Source organism: Pteronotus mesoamericanus, unplaced genomic scaffold (assembly GCF_021234165.1).
Source record: "Pteronotus mesoamericanus isolate MK-2021 breed Mesoamerican mustached bat unplaced genomic scaffold, CSHL_Meso_final scaffold_507, whole genome shotgun sequence".
NCBI classification, from domain to species: domain Eukaryota; kingdom Metazoa; phylum Chordata; class Mammalia; order Chiroptera; family Mormoopidae; genus Pteronotus; species Pteronotus mesoamericanus.
The window spans coordinates 13,587,431-13,604,456 of NW_026555319.1; the positions used below are offsets into that span (position 1 = coordinate 13,587,431).

The 17,026-nt window shown below is 51.5% G+C and overlaps 1 protein-coding gene across 1 annotated transcript; it reads left to right on the forward strand.

Moving 5' to 3' along the window:
- The first annotated feature begins 5,357 nt into the window (after positions 1–5,357).
- On the forward strand, positions 5,358–11,287 carry CRYBA4 (crystallin beta A4). Its single transcript, XM_054593964.1, is given in 6 exon segments — positions 5,358–5,398; positions 6,021–6,140; positions 7,836–7,977; positions 9,487–9,629; positions 11,141–11,232; positions 11,235–11,287. Coding segments are annotated over 6 exon segments (588 nt in total). The 5' UTR covers positions 5,358–5,360.
- Positions 11,288–17,026: the final 5,739 nt, after the last annotated feature.

The following is a 17,026-nucleotide window of genomic DNA, read 5'->3' on the forward strand; positions in this document are numbered from 1 at the left end:
ACTTTTTATTGTTGTTTAATGACAGTTGTTCCATTCCCCACCCCCCACCCATTAGTATCCCTTGCCCTGCCCACCCTCAACTCATTTCTTATTTTCTCCTTCTGAAACATACGTCTTGAAGTCTTGTGGCCTGACCTCCCTTCCCAAGCAAGAAGTTCCTGACTGGGGACCAGGCATCCCTGATACCGCTTCCTCTAGGCCTTTAACTGGGCCAGTCCCTCCACCTCTCCTTCTACCTACCCCCCCATCCCCCTGCCAGGTTCTTCCTTTACACTTGTAGTTTTTCACACCCCTGATTACACTTCTTTGCTTGTGCAGCGTCAATCTGCCTCACTAGGTTAATAACAGGAAGTCACATTTGGGTGCAGTGTAGATATGGCAGACTCTGCTGCGCGCGGTGGCGAACTCGTCTGTTCTCATCCTAACCCTGTGTCCCAGGTGCCCTCTTACCGCGCCCCCCCCCCCCCCCGCCGCCGCCGCTGAGCTCTCTGAGGCCCAGAGTGCCCGAGCCCACACAGCCACTAAATGGTAGGGCTCCAGTTTCAGCTCAAGTGGGTGGACCCAGCAGCAGGGTTATGAAATGCTCCGCTGTTTACTTATTCCGATTTATTCACCCCTCCATCCCCAGCACCTGGCTTAGGCCCTGGCTCAGCCCCTGGCATGAAGGGGATTCTCATCTAACATCTGTTCAGAGAGCGAACGGATGCACGTTCCTGTCTCATTCCCCAGTCAAACTGCCGTCCCGGGCATTCTCTGGGAAGGAGTGTGTGGGTGCAGAGCAGGCCTGGGACTGGGGAGGGAAGGAGGTCCCCAGAGGATGTCTTGGGTGCGTGTCCGGGCTCTAAAATGAGGACTGTGGCTGTGTAGGCGTTGGGTGGAGAGGACTGTGATCCAAATTTCAGTGGTTCCTTGTTGTTCTGGGGTCATGGGCGCCTTTGAGTGTTTGACAGATGCCTTGTTTTTGTCCCCAGGGCGAAAAGCCCCCTTTAATTTTAGAGACAATTCCCAGGCATTCGCAGAGCCCCTGACAATGCAGATTGAGACCCAGTGGATTGCAGAAACCATCCCGCCCCGCCCTGCCCTGCCCCCAGGAAGCACTGTTGTTACTCTGGGGTGCGCTGCCCATCGTGGGCAGGCCAGACATCTGGGCCACATCTGTGGCTTCCAGGCTCTTGCTTACTCCCCCGTGTCATTCCGTGAATCAACGTGCCCCCGGGCTAGTAGCTGGATTCACTTCATCCTGGAGATATATGCCTGTTCATTTCCTCCCCACCCCACGCGGGATTCTCTCCCCTCTAGCATCTTGCTTCCTTTGTATCTCTGCCTAGTCCTCTGTCTGTTCTTTATTACTGTGTTTTCTTCTCCCTCCCTCTCTCCCCTTCCCTTAATTACCTCCTCTCTCTAACTCTTCTGTAACTGCTCTCTCTGCTTCCCTCCTCTGAGTCCTCTCTCTTCTCCCCTCCTCTTCTGCTCTCAGCAGTTGGGGTGAGTTCCCTCTTACCTGGCGACCAGTCACTTCCTGCTGGAGGACAGGCAGACTGGCGGGTGGGTGCTGTGGGCCCCTGGGGCTGACCCCCCATTTTATAGTCTGGCAGACACCAGGCCCTATACCCTGTGGCACAAAGAGGGAGGTGGCTCAGCTGGCCCCGGGGCGTGGAGCTGGGGGCTGAGGCTGCCGCCTTGCCTGGCTTAATGCAGAGATAAGCATTTTCCATTGTGAGCCCGCATGCACGGCCGAAACCTGGTCAGCAGGGACTTTACCCGGTTCTTCCCCTGCTGCTTCCTTCTAAAACCCCAGCCAGCGTGGGCCCCATGGGGTCCCTGCTGGCTGCCAATTTGGGGGCAGGGAAAAGAGAAGCCCCTGAATTTGAACCCTGGCTCAGCCACTGTGTGCTGTGTGGCTTTTGGCAGGTCTCTCCTCTTCAGGACCTCTGCGGCTGCAGGCACGGTGTCCCTGTTGGGTGCTGAACAAGAAAGAAGGTGACGATGAGCACAGGAGACGGGGAAGTGCTTCGTGAAGGCAGGTGGGGGTGGAATACCCACAGCCCCACTTACTGAGTGCTTCTTGGGTGTGAAGCACGGAACCAAGCACCTGACCTTGCCGTCTCGGTCCACCTCCAGGACAGCCCACCTTATTTGGCACTTCCATTATACCCATGTCACAGATGGGCAAAGCTAAGGAACAGAGAGGGCAGAGTCAGGAGCCGGCCCAGGTAGGGGGCCTGAATGCTTCATTCTCACGACGTCAGACCTTGAACCTGGCTTGATTTCCTGCTTGTAGATACAGGGATAGTGCTGGGGGCATCTCCCTGTGCTCAGCGGGTTGAATATTTAATGCCTGGGTCTTGTTCCTCTGCTCACATTGGGCCCACGTTCTTCCCCCTACTTTCCCCTGACCCACCTGAAGGCCCGCTCCCTGTCATTTGACTCCAGGGACAGAGCCGGTGGCCGGGACTGTGACTGCTCATCTCGGAACTTCTTCTGGGAGGTCCTCAACTCCACCCACAGCCTGTCAGCCCCGGGCCCCAGCACCCAGCACAGGGCCTGGCACACAGTAGGCCCTTTATCAGTTTGGGGGGGACTAGAGGGTCACAGTGGATCATAATGGAAGAAGGGTACAGAGGAAGGTAGGGGAACCAAGATGGGCAGAGAGAAATGGGGTCACTGACTGGGAGAAGTAGGGAGCGACAGAGGAAGATGATGAAGACAGAAATACAGAGGGGGCGGGGAGGGGACCAGACAGTGAAGGAGAGAGAGGGTGGCGGACAGAGAGACGGATGCAATAGAGCAATAGACCCAGAATAATGGAACAGATATCAGAAGTCCTTGCATCCAATAACCTCATTTCACAGATGGAGAAACTGAGCCCAGGTAGAACAAATGACTTCAACAAGGCCACATGGTGTGAACTCACAGCAGAGCCAGGGCTGAAGGAACCCAGAGGAACTGCTGAGACAAGTTAGCCCACAGGCTGACCCCATCCCTGCCCCAGGTGGGTTTGGCGGCGAGGGGGACTTGCCCAGGTTCCTGCCTCTTTTGCAGGGGAGGCACGTTCCCTTGGAGCCCGGCTCACCTCGAGATCACCGTAGCCCACCCTGTTTTCTTCCTTCCACCCAATCCAGAACCCCCTCACATCCCAGGTGCTCTCTCAGCCTTTCATCCTGGGCCAAGGCCTGGGAGGCAGGCAGGAACCATGGTATGGGACACAGGAACGGGGCCAAGACACATGGGTGGTGGGGGGCCACCCACAGGTCTGGGCTTCAAGGTCAGGCCGTCTGGGGCAGTCCTCTGTCTCCTGTGGCAATGGGCTGCCTGCCAAAGGGTGGGCTCAGAGGTGGGCGATGGCCCCCATGCTGGGTGGCTCCATGCTGAGCGCTTTACTGACTTGGCTCTTGTAATCCTTACTATGATGCGGGGCTTTCAAGGAAACCGCAAGGAAACCGCAGCATCTCCCTTTCCCCTCCCTCAACCTGCTGGCTCCTCTGGGTCATATCTTTTAAACTCCTGGACTGAAGCTCTTAAAAGTATGCACTTCTGGTTTTAAACAAATAATGATTTAATAGTAATCATGTTTATTGTTTACATTGATGATGACGATGATGATGGAGGCATTGTGTTCCAAGTGCTGTTCACGTGTAATCCACGTTTCCCCTCACTTACCTGTGCTTATCTCTTAGGCTAACCCAATCTCCTTGTTGTACCCGTTTCACGCAGGAGGAAACTGAGGCTTGGAGAGATGAAGTTACATGCTCAAGGTTATCCAGTCAGCAAGAATAGGATGCAAACCCAGGTGGTCTCGCTGCAGAGGGCTGCATCCTTAGCCCTTTATCCTCACAGGAACCCTTTATCAAAATCATGCATTGGATGGGGCTGCTTTTAATTGAACCCTCCCAGAGGGGCACATATTGCCCCTTTATAGGCCAGGGGCTGAGGTCAGACATCCTCCAGGTTGCCCGGCTGTTCAGAGGCAGGACTGGATTTCACCCAGAGTGGTCTGGTCTCTGCCACACTCTTTCCTACTCTGTGAGAAGCCCCTTTTAGGTCAAATCAGAAGGTGTGGGAAGAGGACGCACAAAGCAAATTCTCCAAAGCCTGGCTATTTGGCAGGCATGCTACAGGTTGCAAAGCACGTGTGCACCCGCCAGCCCCCTTAGTCCGCCCGCAGAGTCCAGATGGCTCTGCGGGTTTCATGGGCCTTGGAGGCCTGGGCCCAGCGCGCCTTCCTGGCCTGGCTCCCTTTACTCCGTCCAGGTTTCTGAACTCCCGCTCAGCCAGGATCTTTCTCATACACGTCCTGAGTTCCCACCTTGGCACTTTTGCTTAGAAAAGCATTTCCTTCCATCTCACTTTGCACAAATCCTCCTCACCCTTCAGAATCTAGTTTAAATGCCACCTCCAACAGGAAGCCTCCCCTGACTGCCACTGCTGGAAGAGGAAGTAGTGTAGGAAGAGGGAAAGCCATAGGCATTTGCTGAATGTTATGCCAGGCATATAATATAACATCACAACACCCCAGTGACATAGTTTATTCTTGTCCCATTTTATAGGCAGAAACTGAGGAGAAACGAACTGATGCAGGTCACACTGCTAGAAAGGATCCAGTTTTCGGACTCCTAGTCCAGTGCGCATTCTTATGTTCCAGTCAGGGACCCCACGGAGGTGATTAAGGCTGAACTCCCTCCTCTGGCCTCTTTTGTGGCAGGTCCCTGAGTGAGGCCACCTGCCCCTTTCCCTCCCAGCTGAAGCCAAGGGTGCTGACACCTCTCTGCTGGGGCTTCAGCCAGGGCTGCCTTTTATTCCCGCTATTCGCTTGCTAAGTCGGGGCTTTGCCTCCCGGAGGCCCTCTCCCCTCCCTGCCTATAAGAGCCTGACCTCGCCTGGTCCCAGGTCAGGCACGGTCTCTGGGTCCACCGTGGTAAGTCCCAGGCTTGGAGAAGGGGTGGGATCTGTACTCTGAGGGCATCTCCTGGGAGGCAGGGGAGGCCAGGGCCCCAATCCTGGGCACATCACTGCGTCATCCTGCATGGCTTCCTTATCCTAACCCAGGCCCCTGACATCAAGACTAGTGCCTGCTATCCTCACTTTAAAACAAAATTATTCTTGTAGTCCTGTTGCTTCAGTTTCTATCAGAGTGGGTAAGTTTTGAGACGGTGACAGGAAGGAAGCAAAGAAAATGGTATTGGCCCCAGATGGGAAGGGAAGGAGAGGGACAGACCAAAGCTGTGCTGTGCCCCCGGCCCAGGCACGTCTGGACCCCATCTGGGTCTCCATCTAGCTTAGTCTAGATGCCAGCGTCCAGGAAGAGAGCTGAGGCAGGGCTAAGGTTCCCATGTTCTTCTCTCGTGCAGGGAGGCAGCAACATGACCTTGCAATGCACCGAATCAGGGGGACACTGGAAGGCAGGAAGAGGCTTAGAGGTGTCTGGGAAGTGGGGGGTACAGGTCAATGCCAGGTCCAGGACGCCCCCATCTCCACCCCCATGGGATCCCCACCTCACAATTGTGAGGGCCCATCTCACAGAGGATGGAATCTGTGTTAAAAGAGGGGAAGGGACTTGGCCAAGGTCACACACGAGGCCTTGAATTGAACTTGGGTCTTCAGGTCCCCAGACTGAACCATGACACACTCTCTCTCTGGAAGAGATGGGGAACTGGTGATTGTATTGTCTTTAGGCGTTATTTCTCTGGTCGCGCGCGCGTGTGTGTGTATGTGTGTGTGTGTGAGTGTGTGTTAACCCTTAAATTTGTCATCTCCTTTTTAAAATTTGGAGGGTCAGAAAGTCGGCCCTCATTCTCACATAACAACAATAGGTGGCGCTGAGCAGAGGCCACCTCCCTGTGCCGGGCGCGCTCTGGTTCCCACCAGCCCTCGCCCTCCTATCTGGCCCAGCCACTGGAGGCAGCTGAGTTTGCAATCCCTGCTTCATCTGTCCCGCCTCATCTTGAGCCCTGGGGTGAGTCCCTAAGCCCTCACCCCGCACAGGACTCCCATGTGGGTCTCCATCTTTCCCCTCTGTCCTGGACTGTGGTGTGGGACGAGGAGGGCTTCCAGGGCCGGCGGCAGGAGTTCACCGCGGAGTGCCCCAGCGTGCTGGAACTCGGCTTCGAGACTGTGCGAGCTCTGAAAGTGCTGAGCGGAGCGTGAGTCCAGGGGTACTGAGCCGGGGTGGGGGAGACAGGAGGGGATCTAGAGAGGGGTGCTGGAACCTTTAGATGTTTGAGAACTTCCCAGGCTGTACTTCCCGGTGGGTCCGAAGTGCTGGGGACAAGCAGGACGAAGTGTACCGTTATGTAGGTTGTGCACTGCCCACCTGTAGGGGGCGCCATTCGCACAGATCCTGTCCCCTGGGTGAGAGGACGCTGCACGCGCTGGCCTGGAGAATGGAGCGCCAGGACTGAAACGCCCCTCTTAGGCATAAATCTAAAAACAACATCACTTACTCAAAATGGACGGTAACCATTAAAAGATAGTAAAAAAAAAAGGCTATTAAGTTTTAGTTGAACATTGTTGCTTGACTGAAGCTCTGAGCATGAGATGTTTATTTTTTTTGATTGATGAGATGTACAAAAGTGTTAAGGAGACACCAATACCATACTGAGACTTTTTAGATCAGCGCAGTTCAGCCAAACTTGCTGCAGTGATAAAAATATTGCACATCTGCACAGTTGGTTTGGAACCACAGGCCACATAGGGCCATGGAGGGCTCTAAATGTAGCTAGTGTGACTAAAGACCTGAAGTTTTCATTTACTTTAACTTTTTTAAGTTTAAATTTAATTGGCACCATGTGGCTAATGGTTACCCACGGTATTGATCAGAAGTTTCTAGAAGGTTGGAAAGTAGATTGAAAGGAGAACAATGTTCTTTCCATGTGACTCAGAGTCATTTCACGCTGTGTCTGTGAAGGTCACCTTGGGTGGTGTTTATGCATCTTACACCAAGGTAAACTCTTTTAGCTTCTGCTTTGTGCAGGTGGGGAACTGGGGCTCAGATGGGAACAGTGACCTGTCCAGGGATATGCCCAGCAGGCCAACAGATTGGGCCAGAAAGGAGACAACAAGCTCAGGCAGACGCAGACAATGTTTTATTTATATAGACAGCAAGGGCAAGGTTAGCATGGTGTCAGCCTCCTGTGTCCCTTGTCCCATAGGATGGCACCAAAACAACAGGGATCATATGACAGCAGGAATGTGGGCACCCTGTTACCGGGTGGGGGGTGTCACTCTGTGCTTCAGCTACAGCCTGCACTGTACGCTCCCGCGTGGCGAGGAGGAAAGTCCCATTCTCATGGGAACCAGGGAGGCAGCTGAGCACTGCCCCGCAGAAGCCTTTCTCAGGAGCAGGAGACGGGTGGGACATGGCATATGGCAGCCCCTTGCAAGGTTGCCCATCTTCCCATGTTCCCGGAGGGTCACATGGAGTCCCTTCAAGGCTCCTATTAGCCTGGGGTCAAGCTTTGCCCTCATGGTCTGGAGGGACACATCAAGGCTTTCAGGTGGCTGCATGGAGCAGTTCTTTCTCTTTGGGATGCACAGCAAGTCAGTGGGCTGCTAGGTCTGAACTTGGTTTCTCCACCTTGGCACGATTGGCAGGTGGAGCTGGATAAGTCTTTGTTTGGATGGGGGCTGTTCTGTGCTCTGAAGGATATTTAGCAATATCTCTGGCCTCTATCTACTAAATGTCATTTGCAAACACCCCCTCCTCCCACCTTCCAGAATCATGACGAAAATTGTCTGCAGATTTTGTTGAACGCCTCCCTGCATGGTAACCATTGGTCGGTCTAGAACTCTGGGTGAAGGGTCTCTTGTCTCTTGCACTCCCCACCCTCTGTCCACAGGTGGGTGGGCTTCGAGCACGCTGGCTTCCAAGGACAGCAGTACGTTCTGGAGCAGGGCGAGTACCCGTGCGGGGCCGCCTGGAGCAGCAACATGGCCTACCCCGCCCAGAGGCTCACCTCCTTCCGGCCTTTGGGCTGCACTGTGAGTCCTGCTACCGCCTCCTCCCAGGGAGGCTCGGGCCCCTCCCATGGGGGCTTGGGAACTGGATGTCCCAGAGTTCAGTTTCTCATGTCACTTCTTCAAGCTGTGGGACATGGCAGTCCCTCCCCTCTGTGAGCCACATTTTTTTCATCATGACACGGGGCCCTAGTACTTATATTGTGGGGAAGAAGGACGTTTAGCGTCTGGGCAAAACTCGCTGCAAACACCCCTCCCATCACCACTTTGGTTACGATAGGAGCAGAGTTCAGATACAAAGGACACACACAGACGCTGTGTGCCCCCTCTTTATGACTCAGAAATACTGGGAGGAGTGGGTGCCAGAGATGGCAGGGCGAGGTGGGCAGGCAGCGTTCTATTTCTTGTTCCTGATTCACTATCGGTGTTCCCGATTTTATATTTTAGCGGCTGTTTGTGGAGTATGGCGGAGGTGGGCTTCGTTATTCCCATCTTACAGCTGAAAAAAATTGAGGCTCTGAAAGGTGTATTATTTCTTTCTTCAAAAACAACTTTTATTGATTTAAAATCATATAAGGCACACATATTTATCATCTAAAATTCAGGAAAAACCCTGATATGGCAGAATAAGAAAATAAAAATCACTCATGCCCACACCTCTGAGATGGAAGCCCATTGTTTACAGTGCTACAGATTTCAATATCTATGCCTATATCGGTATAGCTATACACACATATCATTTTATTATAAAAGTTAAATCATAACACACCAAAGGCTTGGAAACCAGCTTTTCTCACTAGGCAAATATATCACAATGATCCTCCCAGGAGATTAAATCTAATTTATAACACCATTAAATTTATCCTAGCACTGTGGAATTCCATTCTGTGAATAGGATTAATTGTTCATTCCTTCCACAAGCGGCCGGGGCCTTGTGCTGACGTGGTACCCAGGGCGGACTCAGGCAGGTACAAACCCGGCTTTTGCATAGTTTACAACTTCAGGTTTCACTTGGTCCTCAGAAACAATCCTGAAAAGCAGATGTGGTTAGTTTCATTTTATAGATTTGCAAATGGACTCAGAAATGCTGTGTGACATGTCCAAGCTCAGTCAGCTGGTAAGTGGAGAGCAGGATTTGAACCCAGATCTCTGCACCCTTCTCTAAATCACAGCACAATGTGCCAGTTTACTTCCTGATCCCTGTTGCTGGATATTCAAGTTGAGTTTTCTTTCTTTTCTTTTCTCTTCTCTTTTTTCTTTCTTTTCTTTTCTTTTCCCTTCTTTTCCTTCTCCTGTTCTTTTCTTTTCTCTTTACTTCTCTCCTTCCCCTCCCCTCCCTTCTCCTCCCCTCCTCTCCCCTTCCCTTTCTTTTTTCTTATAAGGTTTCTAGTGCCTGTTGCCTTATTGCCCTTTCAAAAGGATTGCAAGGAAGGCTGATTTGGAAGACAAGGGCAGAGGCAGCGGTGGGCAGCAGAGGCTCCTGGGCTTCCAGCTGTGCCCCTGGCAGTCCGACCCTGTTCTCTGTGCCTGCAGAACCACTGTGACTCGAGGCTGACCATCTTTGAGCAAGAGAACTTCCTGGGCCACACAGGAGAGCTGGCTGATGACTATCCCTCCTTCCAGGCCATGGGATGGGATGGCAACCAAGTGGGCTCCTTCCACATCCAATCCGGGGCGTAAGTGGATCCAGAGCTCTGTCCGGCAGGGAAAGAGAGGATATTGGGAGGGTTAGGGACACCTCCTGTGACAGCCATGCGCTGGGAACTTTGGGGCTCTGATGCCCACATTCCAGAGGAGGACACAGAAACATAGGGAGATATCAGGCAGAATTTCTGGGATTGCAAGCAATAGATGACCAGGTCAAAATGGTGTTAAACCCAAAGGATATTTACTGGCCCCTGTAATTAGTTTCAGGTACAGGTGGATCCAGGTGTTTCAGCCGGGATCTGTTTTTCTCCCCCTCTTGCCCTGCCCGCCAGGGTGGCTATATTCTTAGGCAAGCTCTTACCGTGTGACGGCAGGATGGCAGCCTCATCCTTACATTTCAGCTAGCCTGAGGGAAAGAGTGTCTTTCTCAGGGATCCCCCCAAAGGTCCCAGGGAAGGCTCTTATTGGTCCAACCTCAGTCATGTGTTCAACTCAGAAGCAATCGCCATGACCACAGTCATTGGGTGCTCTGATTGACTGGGCCTCGTCACATGCTTATTGCTGGGGCGAGCATTTTCCCACATTGGCTGAGAGGGGGAGGGGAGAGCAGAGAATGCGTGGCCAGCCATAACCCAGAGGTGGCTCAAGCAGCTTGCTCCAAGTCCATCAGCAGGGAGGTGACTGAACCCAGCTTCAAGCCCAGAAATGACTGTTCCTTCCCATCCCTTTTACCTAGGAGATGGCAGGTGAAGGCCGAGATATGAGGTCCTCAGTTGGGGAGGACATTTGAGATACCTGCTGAGGTGCCCTTTGGCTCCTGGTAGGCAGGGGTGAAGGTGGGAGGTAGGCAAGGTGGGGTTTCTGCTTTTTAATTTTTTCAGATATCACCAGAGAATTATGTTGTTCCAGAGTAGAATGAACCTCTTGTGATTCTTGAGTCTACTCAGAAAAATGAGCTGGCCATTTTTGTCCATTTCTGGACAGAATAGGGGTCAATGAGTTGAAAGAATAGTGCTTTTTTTGGATGTGCCTCTGGGTAAGGAAGGAGGGGGAAAGACTCCCCGCTCATTCATTCATTCATTCATTCATTCACTCATTCACTCATCAAGCATTTATTGAGCCCCCTGCTCTGTGCCAGGCACTATGTTAGGCACTGGAGATAACAATGGACCAGGCACACACACCCCTGCACCAGGAGCTCACTATATGTTGAGGAGGGGGGCATTTTATAAGTAATCTCTTAATTACCTAATCACATGAGAGCTCCAAAGGTACAATAAGGGACTGTGGCCTAATGTGGAGAGCAGCTCAGACCACCCTGATGGAGTGATGCTTGAGCTGAGACCTGAAGGAGAAATACAACTTGGCTGGGCAAAGAATGGCTGGAATGGTGTTCCCAGGACAGGGAACAGCATGACGAAAGGCACAGTGGTAGAAAGAGCAAGGCACATTCTAGACCCTGAACGGGTGTCTTTGTCCCTGTCTCAATCACCGCGCTGGTGCCTCTCTAGGGCAACAACCTGCCGTTTCCCTCCCCCAGCTGGGGGTGTTCCCAGTTCCCTGGCTACCGAGGTTTTCAGTACGTGCTGGAGTGTGTTCACCACTCAGGGGACTACAAGCATTTCCGGGAGTGGGCGCTCATGCCCAGAGCTTCCAGGTGCAGAGTGCCCGCAGAGTCCAGCAGTGAGCGGGAGGGCCGGCGCCGAGCAGGGAACCCGTGTTTGTCCGGAGCAGAGATGCTGTGGAGGTTGTCACGTCCTCCCTCCCCCTGCAACTCCACGGGGGCCCAGCACCTATAGGAGCCCAGCACCTACGGGAGCCAGTCCATGTGCACGGCCATCACCAAACACTGAAAGTAATAAAAAAGTCATGAAAGAAATCCAGTGTTAGCTTGTGCTCTTTAGTCTTATTAATCCTTTTCAAGAACCCATGTTTAGCTTTGTTAATTTCCTTTACTATTTGTGTTTTATTTTACTGAGTTTTGTTTTCTAGTATTTTTTCCTTCTATTTACTCCAGGTTTACTTTATTTTTCATTTTCCTAGCTTTTAAAGGTAGACTCGAACCACGAAACTTAGTTCCTTTTCTCTACCCCTGCCCTGCACAGTCATTTAGAGCTATAAATTTCTAGTACCACATTAGCTATTTCCCACAAATTATAATTTGATGTGTTTCCATTATTATTCAGTATTTGTGCTGCTGAAGTGAGCACCATTATCAATCAGTTTGATATTTTCTAGTTTCCCTTGTGGTTTTTTTCTTTGACCCAGGGGTTAAAGGTGCGTTATCTAAATACTTGGGATTTGTCTACATAATTGATTGCTACTGATTGTTAGTTTAGTCCATTGTGGTCAGAGAACAGACTCAAGATTTCAATAATCTGGAATGAGTTGATACTTCTTTTATGGCCCTGCGTATGGTCTATTTTTGATAGGTTTGAAAATTAATTAAGTTCTGCAGTTATTGGGTATAGTGTTCTGTAAATGTTGATTATGTTAAGTTGGTTGACTATTGGTTCAATATTTCTATACCTTTGCTGATTTCTTATCAGTTACTGAGAGAGGGCTGTTAATACTCCTACTATAATTTGGGTTAATCTGTTCCCTTTAGTTTTGCCCATTTTTCTTACTGATTTTATTTTCTTCAAGAATTTGAAGCTCTGTTACTTGATGCACATGTATTTATGATTGCTGTTTTCCCAATAAATTGTTCCTAGTGTGCGTTTTTTAAAGCCATGCATGGAGAAGGCCAGTCCCCTAGCAAAACTTTGATTCCTTTTCTCCCCTGTTCTCTTATACACACTGCCCCAGAGTCTCTCACTTAACATCCTCCACCCTCTAAATAAAGTCTTTGAAATGAAGAAATGCATTTCCATTCCACTTGCAGCCTAAGTGGGAGATCATATTCATTCTCCTCGTCTCTCTCTCTCTCTCTCTCCTCTACTCCTTACTCTCTGCTGGTTCTTTATTACATAGATTATCTGTAACAGTCATAAGCCCTTTGGCTCTTTTTCTGCACTATCTTTTTCTACCATAAGCGAGTCTTGCAGAGACAGGAAGGGGTGGCGTTTTGAACAGCCTGCTGGAAAAGCTACCATTATCTGACTCAGGAAAGTGAGGGACGTGTTTAGGAACATTTGCATTTAATTTTTAACGCCTCATTGTATCATTTTGTTTGTTCAAATGATTGCCTGCCTGGGATCTACTGGGCACCAGGGCCTGGGAACTGGTAAGCAAGACAAAGTCCTTTCTGTCACCCAGCTGGACAGGGAAGGCAGACATGTCTGCAGGGGATTGCCCTATCCTGTGACAGAAGCTGTGGTGGGGGCGTGTGGGGGCTGTGGGGCTGCAGGGGGCAAGAATGGGCCTGGGACAGGTGATGGGGGAGGCAGGGAGGCTGGTTCTCCTTGGCGTTTATCTCTTTGCAGACCTCTGCTCATAGCTCTGATGGGGAGGTGGGTAGGGGACTGGATAAAATAGGGTGAAGGGGTTAACCAAAATCATACAGGCATAACACATAGACACAGACGATGACAAAGTGTGGCGATAGCCAGAGGGAAGTGGGGGGTGGGGGTGAATAAAGGGGGGCGGGAAATGGGGACGGAAGGAGACTTTGCTCGGGATGGTAGGCCCAGGGTGCAGCATGCAGATGATGTCTTATTGGGTTTTACACTTGAAACTGCATGGTTTTGTGAACCAATGCCACCCCAATGAAGTCAATACAAGATAAATAAGGTCTGCTTTTACAAAGATAAAAAATATATAAAGAGTTCAGAAAGTAGCCCCTCACACTTTAGTATAACAAACTGGGGAGCGTCTCATCTGTCACAGGAAAGCCTTGGATCTCTGGGAACAAGGAGGCTATATTTCCTGAATGAATGAATGAATGAACAAACGAACGAGGGAGCCTCATTGGCATTTGATGATGGCCCCATTAAGGACCAGCCACAGGCAGAGCCGAGAGTGAGGCCGGCAACCATAAAAAATGGGACCCCAGATGTGCTATGATGGCTGGAGTGACAGGCAATAAAGAGACGATTTGTCAGGGGTGATTTTGGGAGGAGAGGAAGGAGAGCGTGAAATTATTTTTTATATCTTGCCAGGAGACCAATTTTTCTTGGTTATAAAGGAAAGGGAACTTGAATTATTGATGGTGTTTGTTCAGAAGTAAGTGGTAAGCACAGAACACCCATCACCCAGAACACAGCACTCAGCCAAGAGGACTGATCACAAGGTCTGCGCCTGTGAATCCCAAACCAGCATCCTCTTGGCCCAGCGTGGGGGAGGCACTTGTTCAAGACCACACAGCAAACACGATCCATATCGCGGCTTCTTCTAGCCTCGTCACCCTGCTCCCCCACCCAGAGTGGGCAGTGTGGCACGGAAGGTGACGGCAATTTGGAGTTGCACACACCTGGGTCTGAATCTGGGATCCCGAGTTTTGGGATAGGGTGAGCTTTGGGGGCTGCTTTGCCTTGTTCCCTCACCTCTTCAAGGCGAGGCCGTTGCGAGGGTCAAGGAAAGGGATACCTCAAAAGGTGCTGTGGCAAATAAGATGCGACGTCACATGAGGCTTTCTCTTTCTTCTTCTTCGCTTGCTTTCTCTCTGGGTCCCTCCACCTGGTCTGTCCAGTTCTTTCTCTTGTCCACATGCTCCTCTCACTACTGCCTCACTGAGTCCCTCCTCCGCCCCCCGCCCAGAACAAAACAGCAGGGACTATGCTGGTGGTGGGCACAGTCAAATAAAAGAACAGAAACCACCAAAAAGGAAAAGGGGTGAGATGGTGAAGATGCATCTCACATCTTGGGTGTGTTTGTGAGAGGGAGGGAGAGAAGTAAGGAATAAAGGAGAGAAGAGGAGGGAAGAGAGGGAGGGAGAGAGAATGTTTTTTTCCTCACACCCTTTGAGAAGCGACTGTGTGGAACACCTACTGTTCCTAACAAGGACCGAAGCACCCGTGACGGCTCCTGCAATCACAGCTCATCGCCTCAGCCCTTTGTAGAAAGAAGGAAGAGACAGCATCCACTGAGCGTCCATTCTACGTTGGGCACAGGGCCAGGTACTCACACATCCATTACGCCTGAGCCTGTCTCGCTGCTGCCTAACAGGGAAATGAGCAAGGGAGGCCCCCACCTGGTGGGGAAAGGGGGGCGGGGGATGAGTCTTGCCCAAACCTGAGCTGTGCCCACCCATCCCTGCTTCCTGGGGCCTCTGTTTACAGTCACCATAACCATAAGGTGGATGGAGGGGAAATATCTCCCAGGTGGGGAGGCTCTGTCTTTCCCTGCCAGGTGCTCCTGAATCTTCCCTTGACACAATAGGTCCTGGAGGTAGGCCTGGGGGTCATGGCAGTTTCTTCCCAGAGCGGGCAGTCTGCTGATTTTACCCCGGGGGACCTTGAGCAAGCCATCTGGGAGGAGTCCTGGTTTTAGTTTAAAGAACCCCCACCCCCATCCGAGTCGATGCATCCAAAGGGGTTGATTTGTCCTGATTCCAGAGGCAAGGATATAACCCATGTCTGGCCGATAACAGTCACTAAGACTGGGCCGGGGATGGGCACAAGATCCAGCTGAAGCCAATGAGAGTCAGCTCTGGAATTTTGGTTGGAACTGTCTGGAAAAAGAAGCTCTCCAGGAGCCTGGCTTGTGGGGCGAGAGGGTGGAAGCTTGGAACTCGCCACCGAAGGCAGCCTGGAAACAAAGGCAGGGCAGGGGGAGGCGGGGCCCGCTCCCGGGAGAATGAGCCTAGCCACCCTGACGTGTAGACACCCGCGTGCTTTTTAGCACATGGACCAACACCACCCTCTCCCCGCTTTTTCTTTTTGGCTTAAGACATTTTAAGATAAGTTTCTGTCATTTATATTTTAGAAAGTGCCTACTCTTACTCCCCTAAACCCACCAAGGAAACAAAAAGCTTACCACTTCCCCTCCTGTCCCCAACTAGGGACCCTGGTGGCCTTTCTTTCCAAGAAGGTGGGCCTCCTTTTATCTTCTCTGCCACAGCTCAGAAGCTCCTGGTCCTTTGCCCTCTGACTGTCCTTGGTGTTAGTGACCATGGTCATTCTCCATCCCTGTCTCAGCTTCCTCTTCCTCCAAAGGGCATATTCACCCCTTGCTCACATGAGAAGGCTGAGGCCCACAGAGGCAAATTGATGTGCTCAAGTTGGCACAGAGATCCCAGGACTCCTGAATCTCTGCCCAGGGTTCTTCCTTCTAGCTTCATGCCCAGCATGAGACAGGATCTCCTTGTTGAGGTTCAATCAAAAACTTGGCACCGACTCACTGAGGTTCCCCGGGCCCATCATGGCCCCTCCCACCACTAGGCCGCTCGAGGGCAAAGGTTGTCTCCCATTCTAAAATAACCTCCGGAGGCTTGCGCCGCACTGCCACCTAGTGGTGATACAAAAAATACTGTCAAAATAATTCTGGGGCCCCGGGAAGAGGGCAGAGGAAGGAAGGGATCAATGGACCGATTTCTGGGAAATTAGAGCTATGATATCTGATGGGAGGGCCTGAGAGTACTTCTCTGTTCTTAATTCTTGCCTCAGCTATGTCTTTGTGCATCTAATTTCTTTTTTCCGTGTAGACCGTGGAAACTTGCAAAACCAATTGCATTCTTTTTTTCATTGGCTGTCAGGATGCTCAGAACCAATGTTCATAGGATTATTAGCAACTGGATAGAACCATGTGGCAGGCATTTGGAACTTAATTCCTGACTTTATATTCTTTGGCCTGATTTTTCTGTCTTTTTAAAAAATATATTTAGTCTTCTGGCTATGCTGAGGACATCTTTATAAACCACATGAAATCCCCTCTTTTTTGGCGGGGGGAGGGAAGACGAGCCAGAGCTGTACATTCAGAAAGAGCTTGCCAATGTTCTGCAAACCTCAGTTTCCTCTCCTGGAAAGCAGGCACTCGCCTCCCTGCCCTGCAGGGTTTTTGTGTGGGTTTCGGGAGATGCTCAGTTAATGAGCTCCTACCCCATTTCCCACCTTTCCACCTGCCTCCCCTCAACAAAGGGCTCTTGGCTGCTTGCCTGGGGCAGGCCAGGAGGCAAAGCGGAGCCAAAGAACAGATCCCTTTATCCCCAGTCCTACTCTGTGCTCTGCAGGCCCACTGGGTGCCCCTGCGGGGGCCTGGTGCCTGAGCCCAGCCCCTGCCACCCTCCTGGAGGACGGTTGGCCTCAACCCACCTCCGCCTCCCGACTGCAAACAGGCGCTGCAGCATTCCCGGCTGATTTGCAGGAAGCCCAGATGCATCTCATAAATAAAGAATGTCCTGTTCTGCAGGATGGCTGTGGTGTGGCCATGTGGGGATGGGACGGCTGGGTTAGGTGAAGCCACCGGAGGCAGGGAGGGCTGTTCCGGGGTGGCTGGTCCGTCAGGGTATGATGAGAGCTGGCGAGGTGCAATGGGACCAGGGTGTGGT